General features: G+C 44.0%; 3 protein-coding genes across 4 annotated transcripts; 2 read left to right on the top strand and 1 right to left on the bottom strand.

The window, feature by feature from the left end:
• Positions 1-879: 879 nt before the first annotated feature.
• LOC124660681 (probable protein phosphatase 2C 1) lies at positions 880-3,694 on the top strand. The gene is made up of 12 exons (XM_047198502.1): positions 880-1,033; positions 1,542-1,593; positions 1,671-1,750; positions 1,939-2,020; positions 2,115-2,185; positions 2,281-2,360; positions 2,447-2,544; positions 2,734-2,857; positions 2,943-3,025; positions 3,138-3,186; positions 3,290-3,357; positions 3,442-3,694. The coding sequence occupies exons 1-12, from the start codon at positions 924-926 to the stop codon at positions 3,523-3,525; spliced, it is 981 nt and encodes a 326-aa protein (XP_047054458.1). The 5' UTR covers positions 880-923; the 3' UTR covers positions 3,526-3,694.
• A 1,539-nt stretch (positions 3,695-5,233) lies between these two features.
• Positions 5,234-8,326, top strand: LOC124663184 (DEAD-box ATP-dependent RNA helicase 18-like). Its single transcript, XM_047200910.1, has 10 exons — positions 5,234-5,527; positions 5,618-5,854; positions 5,959-6,207; positions 6,308-6,387; positions 6,482-6,587; positions 6,711-6,824; positions 6,910-7,008; positions 7,157-7,246; positions 7,345-7,595; positions 7,888-8,326. Exons 1-10 carry the CDS (start codon positions 5,234-5,236, stop codon positions 8,300-8,302), a joined length of 1,935 nt encoding a protein of 644 aa, XP_047056866.1. The 3' UTR covers positions 8,303-8,326.
• Positions 8,327-10,344: 2,018 nt separating this feature from the next.
• Positions 10,345-18,076, bottom strand: LOC124663183 (DEAD-box ATP-dependent RNA helicase 40-like). 2 transcript variants are annotated; one of them, XR_006990386.1, is made up of 9 exons: positions 16,595-18,076; positions 16,081-16,293; positions 15,397-15,465; positions 14,638-14,907; positions 13,641-13,991; positions 13,143-13,420; positions 11,574-13,020; positions 11,327-11,457; positions 10,345-10,783 (listed from the first exon to the last, which is right to left on the bottom strand). XR_006990386.1 is itself a non-coding variant. In XM_047200908.1 (8 exons), exons 1-7 carry the CDS (start codon positions 18,074-18,076, stop codon positions 11,583-11,585), a joined length of 4,101 nt encoding a protein of 1,366 aa, XP_047056864.1. In that variant the 3' UTR covers positions 10,345-10,783; positions 11,574-11,582. The 2 variants fall into 2 exon arrangements, 1 of the variants encoding a protein (XP_047056864.1); XM_047200908.1 differs by lacking the exon at positions 11,327-11,457.
• Between the last annotated feature and the right edge of the window lie 3,116 nt (positions 18,077-21,192).

A 21,192-nucleotide genomic window follows, 5' to 3' on the forward strand; every position in this document is an offset into this window, starting at 1 on the left:
AATAAATAGGCGAAGGGGCAGCGTCGGGGGAGCCAGGGGGCTCCCTCCCCACGTCTCGACGCGGCAGTGGGCCCCCCCACGCCGCCATATGGGGAGGGCCCCCCTGCTGGCCTTCCTCGACTCCTCTTCGGTCTTCTGGAACACTCCGTGGAAAATAGGGCCGTGTACTTTTGTTTCGTCCAATTCCGAGAATATTTGTAAAACAACTTTTCTGAAATCAAAAACAGCAGAAAACAGGAACTGACATTGTGGCATCTTGTTAATAGGTTAGTCCCGGAAAATGCATAAAAACATTACAAAGTGTGAATAAAACATGTAGCTATTGTCATAAAACTAACATGAAATATAAGAAATTATAGATACGTTGGAAACGTATCACCTAGCCACTTAGCTTCACCTAGCCACTTAGCTTCATCGATCCATATTTGAGGCTCGTCGCTTTTTGTTGTAGTTTGATCATGTTTGTGTTGTTGTTCTAAAATACTCGTTTTCTATCTTTATAACTTGATCTTAAATTTTGTACGAGTGTGGTTGCTTTATTTATAAAATGGAATGCATAGAAATATAATGAAGTATTTTATCTTGTTGTCTATATAAGTAACTGTATTTGTTGTTCGTTGATCTTAAATTTTGTACGAGTGTGATTGCTTTATTTATAAAGTGGAATAAAAGCATATTTCTAAGAAATATAATGGAATATTTTATCTTGTTGTCTATATAAGTAACTGTGTTTGTCGTTCGTTGCCACTGAGTTTTATATGGTTTGAATGAATTCGTAGGAAAATCCAGGACCAAACTGAAAGAGAGGCAATCCAGCGGCGTGGCCCCCCTGCCTCCACTATCCCTTTGCGAGCAGCTAGCGCCTCCATTCGCAGCGGCCGACGGGAGGGAGGGAGAAGATAGCAGCAGCATCCGGAGCAGCAATGGCGGCCTCCACTGCCTCCCGACTCTGGCTCCCGCGTCCCACCGCATCTTCCCCCTGTCCTCGCCCTCCGCCTCGACTGTCGCGATTCTCTCCTCTCCGCGCTGCCAAGTATACGCCCCTTTCCTTCCACAATGATTGTATCAGATAATAGTTCCCAAAATTAATTGTGCTGGGTGCACTATAATTTATCCAGAACGATTTTTTTTTTTTACCTTTTCGTATCTGTGGGGATTTTCTAATTTGAAGAACAACGTAGGTCGATCATGTAGCTTTAGGGTGTTTCAGGGTGTTACTGAACAGATTTTCCACAGCGGACCATCATTGTCCAAGTTTGGTTGAATGTCTACAATCTTATGTACGTGTAGTGGCAATTCTGCATGTTTAGTAATGTTCTTTTCTATCTACCCGCATCAGTGGATTAGCACTGATGGATTTTTGCATATCATCAACTCATGTTGCCGGCAAGGTACACTTTCTGTCATATACCAAGGTGCAAAACTAAGTTGCTTGCGCCAGTTTAATGATTGAGCAACCGTTGACACTACTAATAATTATGGTTCTCAACTTACTCGTGGTACATCTCTCAACATGTGGTCATGTGAATCTATCATTGTAGGCTGGAATCTGTGTTATCTATTGGAACTCATGTAATCCCTCACCCAAGAAAGGTTAGCCATTTATGTTAAATAGTACACACTGAAAAGAGTTGCCGATGTTTGCTACTGAACTTTTTCAAATTGTCAAGGTTGAGACTGGAGGTGAAGATGCTTTCTTTGTGGGCGATGATGGTGGTGGAGTATTTGCCATTGCGGATGGTGTTTCAGGGTAAGCCATCTTCGTCGCAATGAACAATTTATTTGGATAATCGCTGCAGCGAACTGTGATCAATTCTTTATTCTCTTCTCGTGTATTTTGGGTTGCTTCAAGTACTTTGCAAGAGATGTATTTGCTTTTAGCAATTTGCATTGACACATGGCTTTTATCCAGCTAGTCATTCTCTTATCTACTGACAGATGGGCAGAAAAGAATGTCAATCCAGCTCTATTTTCTCGAGAGCTTATGGCAAACAGCTCTACTTTTCTCAAGGATGAAGAGGTATTTGCATGTTAGTACTGCTAAATAAAATATGTTCAAGTAAAATGTCATGTACTTCTATTGCAACAAATTTAATATAGCCTATCGTTTGTAGGTCAATCATGATCCTCAGGTTCTTCTAATGAAGGCTCATGCTGCAACTTCTTCCACTGGATCTGCCACAGCGTAAGCATTATTCTTACCGTGTTTACAGCCTTATATATCACTCGTTTTTCTAGCATACGTGTCAAACTTTATACAATTATGTGCGATGATAACAGAATCATCGCAATGCTAGAGAAGACTGGGACTCTGAAAATTGCAAGTGTGGGAGATTGTGGCTTGAAAGTTATTCGAAAAGGTGCTTACGGAAAATATATGTATCTTAAGGTTATTAGCATGCTTGCTTCATACCAATTCTAACCTTTTCTCTTCATTAACATACAGGACAAGTGATGTTCTCTACATGCCCTCAAGAACATTACTTTGATTGTCCATACCAGTTAAGCTCCGAGGCAATTGGTCAAACATATAAGGATGCACTGGTATATATTTATGAAATCGAATCAGCTGTTATTTTTTTGTTGTTGAAGCGCCGGTATTGTGACACGGCTGTTGTATAACTGGTCTTTTTTTTTACTTCACTACACTGGTAGATAGAGCGAAAAAAAAGATATCAGTCTTTTCGAAGATTGTTCCTTTCTGATTTTGTTCTCTTTTGGTTTATCTACCAGGTTTGCACTGTACATCTTATGGAGGGTGATATCATAGTTAGTGGCTCAGATGGATTTTTTGACAACATCTTTGATCAAGAGATTCTTGCTGTCATTTCTGAGTCTCCAGGGATAGATGAATCTGGTAAATCTCTCACTTCTGCAACTGCAGACGTAAAATGCATGGTCCATTCCTTCCAATCCCTCTAAAAACATTGCTGTTTTCACAGCGAAAGCTTTGGCGGAGCTTGCGAGAAAACATTCAGTGGATGTAAGATTTGATTCACCCTATTCGATGGAGGCACGGAGTAGGGTGCGAAACAACTACATCTTCTCTTTTTCTCTTGTCACCCTTTACAAGTTTCTACAACCTGTTAGCTATAAAAATGGATATCACACCGTTCATTCCTGTTACTTACATTCAGGGTTTTGATGTTCCTTGGTGGAAGAAGCTACTTGGAGCCAAGTTAACAGGTATGCTGTCGTTATCCAGCTACACCCCATGCCATGCTCTGTTCCAACCAGAAAAATCAGCAAGCTCACGATGCCACTTTTTTTCTTCTTTTGGTCGGCGCAGGTGGTAAGATGGATGACATTACGGTCATTGTCGCTCAAGTGAATATAGTGGTGATCCCAGATGATGAGGTAGACCTGTAAATTCATTTGGTTTTGATAGCAACTAATTCCATCTTTCACCTTGAGATTCCTTATGCTGTGTCATATTTGCAGGGTGCCATAGTTGAACGGGAGAAAGGAGCTGAAAAGGTCACTGTCGCTGCAACTGCAACTGCATCAGCTGAACAGAAGGGATGAAAAGGAGTTGTATATATTGACCAAAATTATTTTTCGCAGCAGTGCAAAGAAATTAATGAGAACTGTACTTATGAACACCCATGCGTATATAATTTATTTGCACTGGGTTTAGTTTGTACAGATATACTGTTAGAATCTCAGAGTTATTACAAACTATGAATTTTCCAAAGTTCCAATGGGTTTTGTTCATGTCAAATTGGATACAGGTAAACTTTAAACTTCAAACGGAGGCTGAGCTACACGTAGCTCTTTATTTGCAAACACTCAGGATTCATATTTCAAAGTTTTAAAAAATCTGAAATAAAATTCTAGAGATAGCCAATGATGTATACTACAATGGTGTAAAATCTCAATACAAATTACTTCATATTCTAGGCTACACAAAAAATGACAAATTCTGATAAATTTTATAGCGAATAGTGCACATTTCAATACTATAAAATTTCTCAGTTTTTGTCAATTTTGTGTAGCCGGAAATACAAATAAGTTTGTATTGAGATTTTACACCATCGTAGTATTCATCATTTCGTTACCTACAAAATTTTATTTTGAATATTTTTGAAACTTTGAAATACGAATTTTAAGTGTTTGGAAATAAAGAGCTACATGTAGTTGAAAGCCCCAACTGTTGAGGACACTAGATGGCTGTTGTCGATGTGAGGCTAAAGGGTTTCCGGTCATGATCGGTAGCATTAATTGCATGCAGTGGAAGAAAACTGTCCATTTTGATGGCAATGTCAATACAGTGGCCATACCGAGGGAAGCACTGGCATCACAAGATTTATGGATTTGGCACTATTATTTTGGCATGGCCAATTCCCACAACTCTTATGGTGAGCTATGAGATCACAATGCATATGACAAACCATATTATCTTGTTGATGGCATTTATCCTGACTGGACCACACTGGTGAAGACAATCCATAATCCTCAAATAGAGAAAGAAAAGAGATTTTTCAAGATGCAAGAGGCTTGCAGGAAAGATGTGGAGCGAACATTTGGTGTGCTCCAAACTTAGTGGGCTATTGTTCCTCACACAAATAAAACATGGTCTCTTCAGACCATGCATGACGTGATGACTTTTTGTGTAATCATGCACAACATGATCTTCGAGACGGAGTATCCTAATGAACTCGGATGTGACTTTGAGGGTGAGCTGGTTGAGCAATGTTGAAGTCCCGAGGCCTCCGGAAGGATTTGGTTGACCATTAGAATGATGAGTAGTCAATCTCATCTCGTTCTATTTATTAATTATGAACTATGCTCTATGTATTTTCATTCATGGCAATGCATCTGGACTTTGGTATTTCGTTCAATGTAATAATAAAGAATTTTGACCTATATTGTCGTTGTTGGTATGGCCAATTTGTTTCATATATTGCACTATTTTGGATGAAAAATCTAACTCAACCCTGGACGGACAAAATACGTCAGACCACTTGGGCCAGATGCAAACGATCAATGGTTGTCTGAAGGCTGATTTCGCGTCTATAGCCTGACGTAAACGGATGTGCGTGGTTAATTTTGGTGACCGAAATACGTCGGAGGTAGATGCCCTAGAGGGGAAAAGGGAATCAAAAACAGATGTATATTACGTATAGCCAAAAACCGCTTACGAGAAGCCGTTTGCGTGCAATCCAGAATACATGACCTAAACCGCCAGGTAAACCCTCGAGCCGTCCCCAACCGCCGCAACGCAGCGCTCCCCATGGCCTCCTCCTCCTCCGCCTCGCCGGCGACGGCGGCCGCCAGGAAAAAGCGCGCGCTGACGGAGCAGCGATTCTCGGAGCTGTCCCCGGCCATTTCCCCGGAGGTGGTGGAGGCCCTGAAGCGCGGCGGCTTCCGGCGGTGCACGCCGGTGCAGGCGGCGACCATCCCGCTGCTGCTGTCGCACAAGGACGTGGCCGTCGACGCCGCCACCGGCTCCGGCAAGACCCTCGCCTTCGTCGTCCCCGTCGTCGAGATGCTCCGCCGCCTCCCCTCGCCCCCCAAGCCCCACCAGGTCGCCTCACGGCTGACTGCTCCCTGCCCTCATCTCTGTTTCTGTAGCGTTTCAATTCTGATGATTAACAGCTGAGCTGAGTTCGTGCAGGTGCTGGGCATCATCATCTCCCCGACGAGGGAACTGTCGTCGCAGATATACAACGTGGCGCAGCCCTTCTTCGCGACGCTCAAGGGCGTGTCGTCCATCCTGCTGGTCGGCGGGCTGGACATCAAGGCGGAGCTCAAGAAGGTGGAGGAGGAGGGCGCCAACATACTGGTCGGCACTCCCGGGAAGCTCTTCGACATAATGGAGCGCCTGGACTCCCTGGAGTATAAGAATCTCGAGGTTGTTTTGGGGGAACAAAGGAACTGTCTTTGGTTGGTTTGTGCTTTGGCTCAAATGGGGCGTATGCTGATGTTGTTTCGATTTCTGGTGTCCCTTGGAAGCAGATACTGATCCTGGATGAGGCAGATAGGCTCTTGGACATGGGCTTCCAGAAGCAGGTCACCTCGATTATTTCAAAGTTACCGAAGCTGAGGAGAACCGGGCTGTTCTCCGCTACACAGACTGAGGCTGTCGAGGAGCTGGCAAAAGCAGGGTTGAGGAATCCCGTGAGGGTCCAGGTTAAGACGGAGGCCAAGGATGCTGCTCAGCAAGATCTTGGTCCCTCCAAGACGCCGCTGGGGCTCCGGTTGGAGGTATGGCGAGATTGCTTTTGTACAGCAGTTGGTCGTTTATCATTTATCATGATTTTGTGAATATCTACCGCATGTGAGCCACAATCTTGTTTTTCTGCAGTACATGATATGTGAACCATCAAAGAAATCATCACAACTTGTTGATTTCCTTGTGCACAACAACGGAAAGAAAATCATGGTGTAAGTACGAGATCCCTGGAAGTTTCAGTTTGTCAGCATATTTAATTTGTGTGTGCCATTGTGCTAATTTGTGCACGGTCTTGCTCGAATGCAGCTATTTTGCAACATGTGCCTGTGTAGATTACTGGTCTGTTGTTCTTCCAATGCTCAACTTACTTAAAGGTTCTCCAGTAATACCTTACCATGGAAAGATGAAACAGGTTATAGCAAAATATGTCTTTTTGTTGTAAAACCCAATGGCCCAATATGTGGGCTTTATGTTGGCATATTTTGGTATTATCTGTTTGTATTAATTGCCACCATGTTGTTCTTTCGGTATGTAGGGCCCTCGTGAGAAAGCTCTGGCGTCATTTTCTGCTCTTTCAAGTGGTATTTTAGTCTGCACTGATGTTGCAGCAAGGGGTCTTGACATACCACATGTTGATCTAATTGTGCAGGTTACATATTAATATTTTTTCTACCCCTCTTAACTTTTTCTTTACATGGAGCCATCAATTAACATTTTGTATTCTGTTCTTCCAGTACGATCCACCTCAAGATCCCAATGTTTTCATACATAGAGCAGGTCGCACTGCCCGCTATGATCAAGAAGGAGATGCTATTGTATTTCTCTTGCCGACGGTAATGTATTCTGTGTCGAACTCGTTTTTCCGAATTGCAACATACTACACATAGTACTAGTTAAAGTATTTACTTGTATCGGCAGAAATTGTGTTTTGTATGCTGGTTGTCTTATTGAGAAAGACATCTAAACTTACTTCCTTTGCAGGAGGATTCTTATGTTGAATTCTTAAAGCTTCGAGGTGTACCTCTCATGGAAAGGGAGTGTTCCAGTGATATTGTAGATATTGTGCCACAGGTTGGTCGTTTTGTTGGTAATTAAGGTTTCCCACTTGAGTCGAGATATCACTTAAATATCATTCTGTCGTGCTGATTGTGGACTAATTTATGGTGCAGATCAGAGCAGCTGCATCAGAAGATCGTAATATCATGGAAAAGGGGCTTCGAGCTTTTGTATCATTTGTTCGTTCATACAAGGAGCATCACTGCTCGTACATTTTCAATTGGAAAGGACTTGAAGTAGGAAAGCTGGCCATGGAGTATGGCTTACTTCAGATCCCATCCATGCCAGAAGTGAAGCACAATAATCTTTCACTGAAGGGATTTATGCCTGTCAGCAACGTCAACTTTTCACAAATCAAGTTCAAGTAAGAACTGTGGCCACAACAGCATTATATGCATAGTTTTTGCTGACCCAATTACTTTAAGTAGTACGGCAATGTGATTAGTGCTAGTGTTTACTATAAGACGTGCATAATTGAATGTTCAGTCGTCTAAATAAAACCCTTCCTCAAATTACGTTAATGTTGGTACTGAACATGTTTAGATTTCAAAGGTCGATGTTGAAGTGATCTCAGAGTCAGCTGACTTCTGGTTTTGCTGGAATGCTAGTACCAACCAGCTGCGAGGACTAACATGTTTCCTGTCTTGGTTCTGCAGGGACAAAACTCGAGAGAAGCAACGCCAGAAGGTACTGAAAAGAAAAGCGGAAGAGCTAGCTCAAGAGCCACCTGAGCCAGAAAGGAGAGTTCGGGAGAAGCCTCTTAAACCAAAGCGCAAGCAGACGGGCAAGCAGCGACAGACGATCCAGACCAAGGAGGACATGGATGAGCTGACGCACGAGTACCGGCTCCTGAAGAAGCTGAAGAAGGGTGTGATCGATGAGGATGAGTACGAGAAGCTTACCGGGTTCGGAGACTCGGACGGCGGAGGTTCTTCTGATGGGGAGGACAAAGGGAAGGAGAGGCGCAGAAAGGTTCAGAAGAAACTCAAGCAGAGAGGAGGGAAGACGAGAGGAGGGTCTGCCAGGAAATTTGATGGAAAGAGTAGTAAGCTGAAGAGCAGGAGAAAATGAACTTATTGTATACTGAGAAATTCTGCCAGTTTTTTTTTTTTTTTTTTTTTTTTTTGCTTAGCCGGTGAAGAGGCCGATTTTGTGCCGCCTGTAGTTACTGCTTTGATGATGGTGAACAATTTTCATGCTCACACGACAACAAAATCTTGGATTGGTTCTAGTATTGCCACGGATATGACCTGGCACGAGAGCATAAAGAAATGGTCACAAAAATGTTCCAGTGGACTGCTTTGGTCATCTCAGTCACCGTTCAATGGTAAAAAAAATTATGCTCACACAAGAATGAAATGTGACTCCAATAGAGTTCCCGTCACATATCAGAAAAGAAATTATTATGCTTTATTAACCAATCACCCATGGGCATGCTCATTGAATAGTTATTACTGAGGCAAAAAAATTTTTTGGTAAGTGTTAGTTACTTCCTTCTGTAGGGGAAAACATTTACGGTAACTGGGGTAGTAAATTGCACAACACAGCCTTGGCAACATACCCCGGTACATCATCAAATTCATCATCATCCCAAAGAAATGGTCACACGAAAATGTTAAGTGGACTGCTTTGCAGGTCATATGAGTCACAGTTTGATGGTAAACAATTTTATGCTCACACAAGAATGAAATTTTAGGCCATTACACAGTCCCCACGGAAACTGAAGTCACGGTAAGTAGCATGAAACTTTTGACTAACCAATTGAGTTTTTTTTTTTGCAGGTATTGAGTACTTATTAGTGAAACAGATTTTCTTTTACAAGTACTAGTAACTTTTCTTTTTTGATATGGAACACTGATGTTCTATTAACTTAGCTCGGCAGAATCGCCGGACGTGGCTGAGATTACAAGTTCGGGAACATCGTCTAACCAGACACAATGCATACCATAGCTTCCTGAAGCACCTAACCCCGCCAGGATATGTGCTGGCTTTACACTCACGTGGCATATAGAGAACTCTAGTCTCGATGAATGCTAACACCAATTGGACTTTTGTTTCCCTCAACAAAGCTCCCGTGGCGACAAGTCATATTTTTGGGGAAATCATCAAAAGCTTTATTACGAAAATTGGGGGTAAATTGCCCACCACAACGTTGGCAACATACCCTCTACCCAGGGTAGCAATCTACGTGATGGATCTGCAGATCATGGATCACTTCCTCCGACGGGGAGAAATTAGGGCATCAGCAGTCAATGCTAGCACTTGGGAATCAGTCTCGAAGACCACCCTGTTGGCGCCAATGTCCAGTCATTATTGCATCATCACGTGGAGTTTCCCACTGTAGGCGTCAGCTATACTAACCTCCATCCCAAAGTTTGAAGCCTATTTTTTTTAGAAAGTCAAACTATGTTAAGTTTGATTAAATTTTTATAAAAAATCATTAACATGAATAGTACAAAATTAATATCATTAGATAGATAATGAAATATATTTTCATATGATATCTATAAAATATCATATTTGTTCATAAATTTTTCTAAAAATTTGATTAAACTTTACTTCGTTTAACTTTCTGAAAAAATATAGACCTTAAACCTTAGGATGGAGGTAGTATACGCTTTGCCTGCACTTGTAGCAATAAGCTCACACCGCATGGTTCTCAGCCTCACTTCTCCCGATCAGTTTTAAGCTTCTTCCCCTAACTAGTCGCGTAGCATAGAAAATGGTAGTGGTTTGATAAAACAAATAGTACAGTGTACCATGGGCGGGCACAGGCTTTTAACAATGGGTACTCAAAATAAAAAATACCTAAATACAGTTTCAAAATAGTAGTGACACTTGTATTCCATCACATGACCTTGGGCTGAGCATATAATTGCTCCAACCAACTAAACCTCCACGTCAATTTGTCCAGAAGGATAGGTTTCTCCACCAAGTAAACACACAATTATGGCTATTTCATAAAATTTAAAAAAATTATCAAAATTCTGGGTATTTACTTGCATACACCCATGAATACACATGTGCTCGCCCATGCAGTGTACACGACCGAGGCAGCTAGGCAATTTACAAACAAGCAAAGTTGATGACAGAAATATAACTTTCTGTAGGTATTAAGAGATAAAAGATGTCAATTGACAACAGTGCAATCTGATCATTATACCAGAAATATAGAAACAAACCGGCAAAAGCAATCATCAAGAGCAAAGAATTGTACAATCAGAACAGCACGGCACAAACCGGAAATAATATCTCAAATCTTCCAGCATTTATCCAGCTGCTTCTAGGGGAAAATTTACATAACATAGACCAATCATCAATACCGTAGAAGGCAAAAAAAAAAAAAAAAAATCCGACCAACAAGGGTGTGACAATCGAACAGGAGTCCGGGATAATCAGACACCTGCATAATAGGTACAAGTCTGGAGAACAGGAATAGAATTGGTTCCACAAATGACAACCTTTGCAATTACATCAATGTTTTCAGAACGGCTATCAACACAAGGACCATAGGTGCCACTGCGTCTATCCTTGCCATAGGCACTGCATCACCTAAAGTGCAATGAAGATATTAATATATGAGCATCACCCACACCAACCACGATGTCAGGTTATACAAGATTGAAGTACATAACAAGAGATATTTGCTATCCAAAACTGAAGCTACAGCACCTCAAAGGAGAACTGCCAAAATTTCTCATTGAGATCATTATAAGAAAATAAGAATTTTCTCAATGCATATAGCCAATACACACATAAAGTATAAAACATGGTTTGCAAAGGATAATTTTAGATTGAGAATTTTCATGATTTCAGTGCAGATGCGGTAGCGCAAGTGTACACTCTCATGTACCTAAGTTACTTTAGTTTGTGACCTTTTACTACCGATGTATTCACAATATTTCCCCAACCATTGGTGGATTGCTCCCTATTCCTGCAAGTTACTTTAATGTTCATGTATTCCAAAATCCCAATGTTCGCCTTCCATGAAGAAAGAACAGACAGATCAAGTAGCAGACAATTGTCCCATAAACTACCATCCAAACTTACATGAAGCATCATAAGAAAAAATGACAAAGCAGAAATTTGTTCAACCTTAACTTGGTTGGATTATGTTCATTGCACCACCTAGAACTTGGGAAGTAAAAGCTAGGAAAATGTAATAATATTCTGACGGTGCATAAGTTATCCTCCTAGTCACCCCTAGTCATCATTTTGAGGGACTCCTACACATCGATTGTAAAAGCAGCGGAGTTTAGGGCTTTTCGGGTATGAAGATGAAATAAAGAATGGACAGGGAAATAAAGTAACTTGTAAAACACAAAATTGTACAGATGCTTACCAGCTGACATCATGGGGCATCCTGCTGAACTGCAGCACCTGGAAAATTTTCAGCTGCAGAAAAGCTTGGCGGTACTACAAGATCTTTCCCTTGGGAAGGCTGGTCAGCTTGCGCGCTGCTGACGTTGGCATCGCCCCCGCCCATGAATGGTCCACCCTCCTGGACCTGGACCAAGCCACCAGGCGACATAGGTGACATATCAGATGCATCGGCGAGCGATTGTCCAGGTTTGAGTGCAGCAACATCAGCTACTGGTCCAGGTACAGGTACAGGCGCAGCTAAAACAGGTCCTGCTTCAGTTGCAGGTGGCGGCACATCAAAGCCAGATCTTGCCCGTGGCCTGCGTTCTGGCCCTGCACCCTGATCACGGCTCCGGCTCCTGCTCCTGCTGCGACTCCGGCTACGTGACCAACTCCTGCTGCGGCTCCTGCTGCGTGACCAGCTTCTGCTACGGCTTCTGCTCCTACTACTTAGGCTCCTGCTATCACTTCTTCTATCATAGCCTCGCGAGCGGCCTCTATCTGGGCTACGGCTGTAGCTCCTGCCCCGACCCTTGTCACCAAATCCTCGACGATCATCATATCGTCCACGTCCATCTGAGATGAAACGATCATGTGGGCCTCGGTCAGAACGCCCCCGTCCTCCAAATCCACGCCCTCTTCCACCACGTCCACCAGAGAAATCACCCCGGCCTCGTCCACCAAAACCAGAAGAATCACCCCTACCACGTCCACCAAAACCAGGAGAATCGCCCCTGCCACCGCTACCACCAAATCTACCAGGACTTCCTCCACCTCGCCTGCTAAAGCCATCAGGCCCACGGCCCCCTCTCCCACTGAAGCCACTGGGTCCAGGACCCTCCCGTCCACCAAATCCTCCAGGACCATCACGTCCACCAAATCCACCAGGACCCTCCCGTCCACCAAATCCACCAGGACCCTCCCGTCCCCCAAATCCACCAGGACCCATGCGTCCACCAAAGCCACCAGGGCCATCCCGACCACCGAAGCCATCAGGGCCCTCCCGGCCAGCGAAGCGTCCGGGGCCATCTAGATCAACAAATCCACCTGGGCCACCCCGATCAACAAATCCACCTGGGCCATCCCGACCACCAAAGGCCCCAGGGACCTCCCTAATTCCACCGTAACCACCAGGGCCGCCAGCGGCAGATTCAAAACGATTACCACCACCAGGACCATCCCAACGGCTCATGCCACCAGCCTGGTTTCTTGGACCTCCGGGTGCACCCCGTGCAGCCATCTGTTGCAGCGCTGGAGGTACCTCCTGACTAGTACCCTCCAAGACTTTGACCAAATCACCAGCATATTTCCAATCTTGCTCAGAGAAGAAAGTGTATGCAACTCCAGTAGCCCCAGCCCTTCCTGTGCGCCCTATGCGATGCACATAGTCTTCGATCCCAGTTGGAAAGTCATAATTGATCACCACCCTTAAAATAACAAAAAAGCGAAAACAGTGAGAAACAGGAAAATTAATAAACATCATTGGGCTTGATGTGAAGAGACATCGAACACCAGAAGATTTTAACATGTGACAGCCAAAAGGCCTCACCTAATGTCTTTGATGTCAAGTCCACGAGCAGCAACATCGGTGGCTACTAATACTGGAACACGACCAGTCCGAAACTGATTGAGAATCTGATCCCTTTCAACCTGCGATTTATCACCGTGAATGCTTGCAGCGCCAAAACTACGACCAATGCCACGAGCAAGCTGGTCACACATTTTCTTTGTTGAGCAAAATATGATGATCTTTGAACCCCTTTCTTCAGCTCTAAGAATCTGCTCTAAACGGTGTTGCTTATCCATTGGTGGAACCATCTCCACATACTGCATCCATATCCAAAGGTGAAACTTAGAAATGGATTAAATGATAGTATATAAAATGCATTATACCAAAGTTGGGTGCTCTAGAATTCCATTTCCAAACAACTAAACATTATTGCGATACTGAGCACCAATTGGCAGTAGCCACTGTAAGAGATAATACACGAAGGCAAGCATCCAGTATGACAAACAACAAAGAATATTGGGTGGCCATAAGGATTACCTGTGTGATGGATTTGTTGGCAACAAGTTCATCAATGCTTCCAATATTGATCTGGACAGGATCTCTCAATAAATCACCAGCTATTTTTGTAACCTCCTTTGGCCAAGTGGCGGTGTACATCAGAGTCTGTCTACTACGAGGAATCTCATCCACAATCTTCCGTATTTGTGGCTCAAAACCCATGTCAAGCATGCGGTCAGCTTCATCAAGCACAAGTAATGAAATCTGATGGAGGCTTATCTTCCTCATCTCCAGAATATCATTTAGTCGTCCCGGTGTAGCAACCACAATATCAGCTCCACGCTCAAGTTCTCTAAGCTGAGGGCCCTTTGGAGCTCCTCCATACAGGCACTGGGAAAATAAATAAAAAATTAGCATACATTTAAGGATTGTGATACATCATCTAGCAACAGAACTCGGGAAATATAGCACATGGTCTACAAGGCAAAAAAGAGGCACAATGATTCATGGAAGGTCATTCCAAGATAAGACTTGTTTCAATATTGACAGCACCTTTTGTCCAGAATCAAACTAGTCTAAGACATCTTTTAACATTTATGCATATATATTCTTACAAGGCGACACTTCTACTACCTCCATCCCAAAGCTTAAGGCTTATATTATTTTTAGAAAGTCAAACTATGTCAAGTTTGACTAAGTTTTTACCAAAAATCATTAACATGCAAAATACAAAATCAACATCATTAGATAGATAATGAATTATATTTTCATATGGTATCTACAAAATATCATATTTGTTGATAGATTCTTCTAAAAGTTTGGTCAAACTTTACTTGGTTTGACTTTTCAAAAAAATACAAGCCTTCAGCTTTGAGATGGAGGTAGTAAATGTAAGCACATGATTATGATCAGTTGGCATCCAATGTCTATTAGCACTTCTAAATGTAAATCCATGTGATTATGATAAGTTGGCATCCAGTGTCTTCAAGATAAACAATAGCATGTGCACTCATACAAAAGAAAGGTCGGAACTTACAGTGCATGATACTCTAGATGATCGACCAAACTTAATTGCTTCATCTTGTATCTGTGAAGCAAGCTCACGTGTAGGCGCCAAAACCAACACTGTAGGACCCAACATTGGATTGTTTTGGCATCTACTCAGATGTACAAAAGCAGGAATAAGGTATCCCAGTGTCTTCCCTGATCCTGTCTTGGCAATAGCTACTATATCCCGGTTTTGAAGTGCAACAGGCCATGTTTGAGCCTGAATCGGAGTGGGGTTTAAGAAGCCAGCAGCGTGGACCTGAATGGCAGAACAAAGAATTATAAGGACATGCAGATCTGCAGCAAGATGCTATCTATGATGAAAAAAATTGCTAAATGCTATCCTAAATGATTATGGCTGCTTACTTAAGCAGCTCAAGGCCTGAAGAAGAGGCTCTTTGTAGATTCAGAGGCGAGACAAGAAGCAGGAAACCTCAGCCACATTTTATATTCTGAAAGAACATCAATTCTTCTGATACTTGTCAGCACAGAATAGCCACAAGTATGCTACTACACTGCCCAGATAATGGGACTAACTAAATTATATGGTATCCACCCTACTAGCATATGGCATGCGCTGCAGTAATGAGCAATACCACGTGATGTGTTTACTACCGCAAATTATAATTTTGTCTTCGAATGAATCATTTTTATGACCACAAGAACTTATAGATGAGGAAAAATAAGAGACAGAACAATATAACAATCCAAGCGCCAGCACTAAAGCACAACTCAAGAGAAAGCATACCTCTCTCAGTATCTCTGGAGGGAATCCAGTAGCCTCAAATGTCATAAACGGAGGAGGAACATTCTCACCCTGAATATTTTTAAGAAACAGAATAACACGTGACAAAGCTTTCATGGAAAATGAAAAAAAATAGATAGAACATTTGTTGTTCAACATGAAATCAACAGGTGACATGGTGACAGTAGAGTAAATATGCATCTGTAAACCCCTTGGAGACTTTAGGTCCCATATCCGTAAATTTTACTGAACTTCTCATAAGACACATATCACACAACTGCAGATATCATGAGTTACAAATAAGGAGAAGTCAAATAAAAATGCATTTATTGGCCTAATGGTATTTCCATAGATTGTAGCTATCTAAAATTTCAAGGTAGGATATTAGAAATATTCGCCTCTCTGTTCTCTGTATTGACATACATTTTACTGTGATTAATTGGAGAAGTATGCATCACATTTAAAATCGGATTTATTCATATGCTAGTATATCTTGAACATTAAACGATGCTACCATGTTGTCAAACTCAAATCACTGAAATATCTGTTAAGTTGCATTCAGAACAGCATGCCAACAATAGTTCAAAGGCAACAGGACAAAGAGAAAGAGCATTATCAACATAGGAGATACTTTAAGATGTGAATCATATTTCAGTTAGTTAATACAGCCATGCAATTGAGTCATACCACTGCCGTGACTTCATGGTGCTGACGATATGCATCAACTGAAGCAACACTAGGGAAATCCGGAGGAGGAAATGTTCCGGGTGGTGGTCTCGTTAAAGCTCCGACAGGAAACGGACCATTGTTAAGTGGGTTTTGTACTAAATGTGGAGGTGCCATGTTATAACCACTAAAGTTATCGGGCTGAGGATATGGTGGGCCGTTCCTCGTATCCTGCTGCAAGATTATGAACAAGAGCGTTATTGATGGAAGCTTCAGAAACAGAGGCAAATTTGCACAGCATTGATAGAAAGAATTCAAGCCATAAGAACTGTAATTTGAAGTATACAACACATACACAATCGTAGAATTTTTATATCAATCATAATATTCTGATAGAAAGAGATGTCAATTCATGAGGCAAGAATGCAAGAAAAATAACACAGCAGGGAACTTTACAACGTATGTAAGATTGTAACTATACAGATAAATAAATGCTGAACTCATTGACACCTAACAGTATCCTATAGTATATTACCAGGTGATTTTGGGAAGGCGGAAGAGCGGCAAGTTTTGGCTGTTGATGGGGAGCATTTATTCCATCAAACCTCCCAGAAGAGTGAGGCTCGTGTTTTTCAAACTGATCTTCACTATTGCCCCTCTTGAAACCCACTGGAGGTCGACCTGGTGAAGGAGCAATATGATTGGGAGCTACATGGCTGCTAGGCAGTTGTTGCCGGTAGTTCGTATCCAGTCCACCTTGATGTATGTGAGCAGGCGAGCTGGAAAAACTAGCGTTGTTAGTCTCGCGTGGGGATAACCCACCAAGATGGTGCTTTGCAGGAAATGCTGGCCCTCCAACTCCATGAATATTCAGTTGACTATGGGCCTCAGGACGTTGATGACTATAAGGCAACTGCTGATTTGGAAGAGGAACTTGGCCACGCTGCTGACTAAGTGGTAACGAAAAGCCAGTCTGCTTTCCTTCAAGACCTCCTGCATCGCCCTTCACCTCGCTACTTTGTTGCCCATGCGACAACTGGCTGATATGGGCACCAACATGGCCATGCTGTGGCTGAGGGGTGAATGGGAAGCCATGCTGGAGTTGGCCCTGTGGAGGGGACATTTGAAGGCCTTGAGACTGTGGAGCTTGCAGCACCTGTGGCGCCTGGACAGGTTGATGGAAGCCTGGTGATTGTTGCGGCTGACTTTGAGGCATCCTTATTCCCTGCAACTGCTGGCCTTGATTGTAAGAAGCATGCTGCGGCATCTGTGGCTGCTGGCCCTGATTGTAGGCAGACTGTGGCATGGGCGGCCGCAGACCATGACCGTAGGCACCTTGAGGCATCGGTGGACGCTGACCTTGATTGTAGGCGCCCGGCGGCATCGTCGGCTGCTGCTGCCCTTGGTTGTAGCCACCCGGTGGCATCGTTGGCTGCTGCCCTTGGTTAGCAGCTTGCGGAATCGGCTGCTGCTGACCTTGATTGTAGGGATTTTGCTGCATTTGCGGCTGCTGGCCCACCTGATACGAGTATTGCTGCTGCTGCTGCTGTTGATGGGGCTGCATGTAAGGACCATGCTGGTACGGTGTCGGCTGCTGCGGATGCATGTTTGGATACTGAGGAGCTAGTGGCTGCTGCGGCCCCTGCTGGTTCGGCATCTGCTCTTGCTGCGGCGGCTGTTGCTGCTGCTGCTGATAGGGCACCTGCTGTGCTTGCTGAGGTTGATACTGAAACGGTGGCTGCTGTGCTGTCTGTTGGAGCTGCTGCTGGTGCGCCGTCTGTTGGGGCTGCTGCTGCTGCTGCGCCACCTGCCCGGGCTGCTGCGCAAAAGCCCCCGGCACCGGCACAGGCGCCAGCGCAGGCGCGCCCGGCTTGTCATACTGAGTCACGTTGGTCTCGGGGTTCCAGTAGTAGAGCGTCGCGCCGTCCATCAGCGCCTTCCACGGCGCCGGCAGCGTCGGGTCGTCGGGGGCGAACCGCGGGCCCGACGTATCCGCTGCGGCCTCTGCTCCCGCCATGTGACACCAGCGGCGGATCTAGAACCCGAAATTTCTGGTGGTTAGTTCGGGATGAAACAATCAAACCACTACTAGATGAGTATCAGAGCAAGAGCTAGTATACCTTGTAACCCAATGCCCGAGATTGGGGGACCGGCGGGGCGGAGACGGCGAGGAAGCAATGAGGCGGAGCGGGGACGGCGGCGGCGCGCGAGGGCTGCCGGCGGGCGAGGCGACGCGCGTGAGCAGTAGGGTTTGGGGGTTGGGTGGCCTGGGGTTTGGTTGCGGGGATAAGGCGGCGGCGGCGTCGCCGGAGAGCTGGGGTTTGGGGCGGGGTGGGGCGGGGTGGGGCGTCGGCGGCGAGGCTAAGCTACGGCGAGCGCGGCGGCAGCTCGTCTAGGGCACATCGGTGGCGAGGAGGCTGCAGGGGAGAGATTTTAGAGCCGCAATGGGTCGGATTGCGGATCTTTTTTTAGGTCAGGCGCGGTGGAGACTGGAGAGGACTCTGCCTGGCCGCGGAAGGTGGGTTTGGACGGTCAGGATCGTCCCGCTGCGTTGTGACCTACGGTGGATGGAGAGTCGAGATTCGATTCGGTGTTGCGTTGGAAAGGAACAAACGCAGTCCATCACACCTCGCCTCTCATATAATTTTACTGTTTTTACTTTCTACTGGAACTAGAACACGGTTCACAACAACACTGGTGAAACATATATAATGTTTCTAAAAAAAAACATATATAATGTCAAAAACATAATTCAACAATCTCCGGGAAAATTGGAGTACAACCATCATTTTTCTCGACTTGGGAATGTAAGAGTAGCAATATTTCCCAAAACTAAACCTATTGCAACAAAATAAATGTCCCGGTACATCTTTGGTTTGTCATGAATACCGCCACTCTGCACCTCGTTTTTTCATGTAGTACATTGGGTCATGCTTGTCATCGTCTCTATATACAGCTCTTGTGCTTTTGAGATACCACCGACACCATTTATGTCCTCGCCTGAATGAATATCACACGACGATGTAGTTGAGCAATCAAAACACTAGCATGTAATTTTGCAAGAAAGTTTTGGTAGGGTATTCGATGCCATCTTTTCACCTTTCCTAGCCCATGGCATTCCGGCATAAAAATGATGATATAAAAGAGGAGGCCAATGGAAGTGAAACGAAAATCATGCAAGATAGACTCGGTACATGAATAGAACCGGTGGTGAAATCTCATGGAAAATGACTACTTGTCTTATGTGTTTTATTAATTAAAAAATATCTTCTTCATTGTTAAATGAGTATATGTCTAATTAATTATCCCTGTTTGATTACCACTAACAAAATGTGTATGCCGTCTTGCTCAAACGTCATGTTGGCGAGTTGGGCTACAATGCAAAATCCATAATATTTTTTGTATCATGCCAAAAGTTGTTTTACTTGGTATTGTACATATTTTAGGATTCCTGGCGGTGATAAGGTAAGTATGTCATGCATCTCAGCTCATAGCTCATACCACTACGTTTGCGATAAGTGCATGTAACCTGCATTATTGAATGTGTATGCTGACCACATGTGTGGTTTTAGTAACTAGTGACAATATGTTTGCATTGAATCATATGCTACCTTCAAGGATGCAAAAATCAAATGAATAAGACCAAGTGAAAAGTACGTCTTGAAAAAGAAGACGGAGGGAGCTCTCGTGTGTATCTTCAAGACATCAACATAAGGAGGAAAGAAGAAATACTATGCAAGTTTAAGATAGGCCATCTCGAAGAAATCATGAGCTTGAAGCTTGCCATCCATATGAAGAATGCCATGAAAGCCTCACGCTTGAGGAATCTGCACAACATAGGTTCTCACTTTCGTGGCAATTCTTGGGAGCCTCCAGTGAATTTGTGTAGATTGCGCCAAACTTGTATGTGTTCGGTGACCACCATCAATGTTCCATAGTGGATAATGGACTCCCTTTCGGTGGGAAGGCTCAAGAAAAATACGTCGAGACATTCGTGGCCTTTGGGGGTGCTTTGGCCTCCACACCTTTCCAACGGAGAGTAGCACTCGCAATAGTACGAACTTCGGGATACATCGTCATCTCTCGTGTGCCTCGATTATTTTTATAACCGATCTCTTTACTTATGCACTTTACTTTATGATAGTTTCGTGCTTGATGTTATATATGTTGCCATCACATAGTTGCTTGTTTTACTTAGCATAAGTTTTTGGTGTATATAGGTGAACCTTAGTTATATAGGTTTTGTGTTTAACAAATTTAAAGCTAGTTTTATTTCACATCAGTTCAAGCCTTTATCGTAAAAGTTCTAAACAACCTATTCACCCACTCTAGCGGCATCCATGTTACATATACTGTTTTATGAACATAGGCTTGTCCCGGATGGACCTACTCCCTTCGATCCGAAAAAGAGTTAGATAGACCCGGATGGACCTACTCCCTTCGATCCGAAAAAGAGTTAGATAGAAAAAGAGTTAGATAGGCTATTTTGCAAAAGCAACCTCCTGATTTCTTTTTCCCCAACCCGTAGTCCACCTTATCCTCTTCTCGCGCCAACAACAGAGGTTGAAAAAACAGTGAGGAGAGTAGGAGGCGCACACGACCCACTCATCTCCCTAGTTCTCGTTCTGGTTGCCCATTCTCACTATCTCTTTATACATCCACCCCACCAAGATCCCTATCCAATCCGTCGGACCTGCCCCTTCCCCTCCCTTCCTCGTCGGCCGCAAAAGTACTCCACCGTCATCGGTAGACCCTCCTTCCCTACGCCTCAGTTTCGTCGACGAATCTTTGGCGGCTCAGGTACTTGCAACTATAACACGTCGAGGGCCATGAGGCTCGAGGCGGAATGACTATGGCTAGGTCTCGTTGGCGCCGCTCGGCCCGCGCCGGACCTGGACGCCCCTCCTCACTCCTCCCTCAGTAGTATGATGGTCGCCGCTCTCTCACCGACCAACTCGATAACAGGCAGAGGATCCACATTTTTATGATTTTAGAAGGGTTTATTTGTAGAACACGTTTGTATTAACCGCCTAACACTTTTTCCCGATCGAAGGGAGCAGAAGATTTTATTTAGCGGTGGCATAACATCATGTACATGGAGGACCAAAAGAAAAGAAAAAGGAATTACAATCA

This window comes from Lolium rigidum, chromosome 6 (assembly GCF_022539505.1).
Source record: "Lolium rigidum isolate FL_2022 chromosome 6, APGP_CSIRO_Lrig_0.1, whole genome shotgun sequence".
Lineage (NCBI taxonomy): Eukaryota > Viridiplantae > Streptophyta > Magnoliopsida > Poales > Poaceae > Lolium > Lolium rigidum.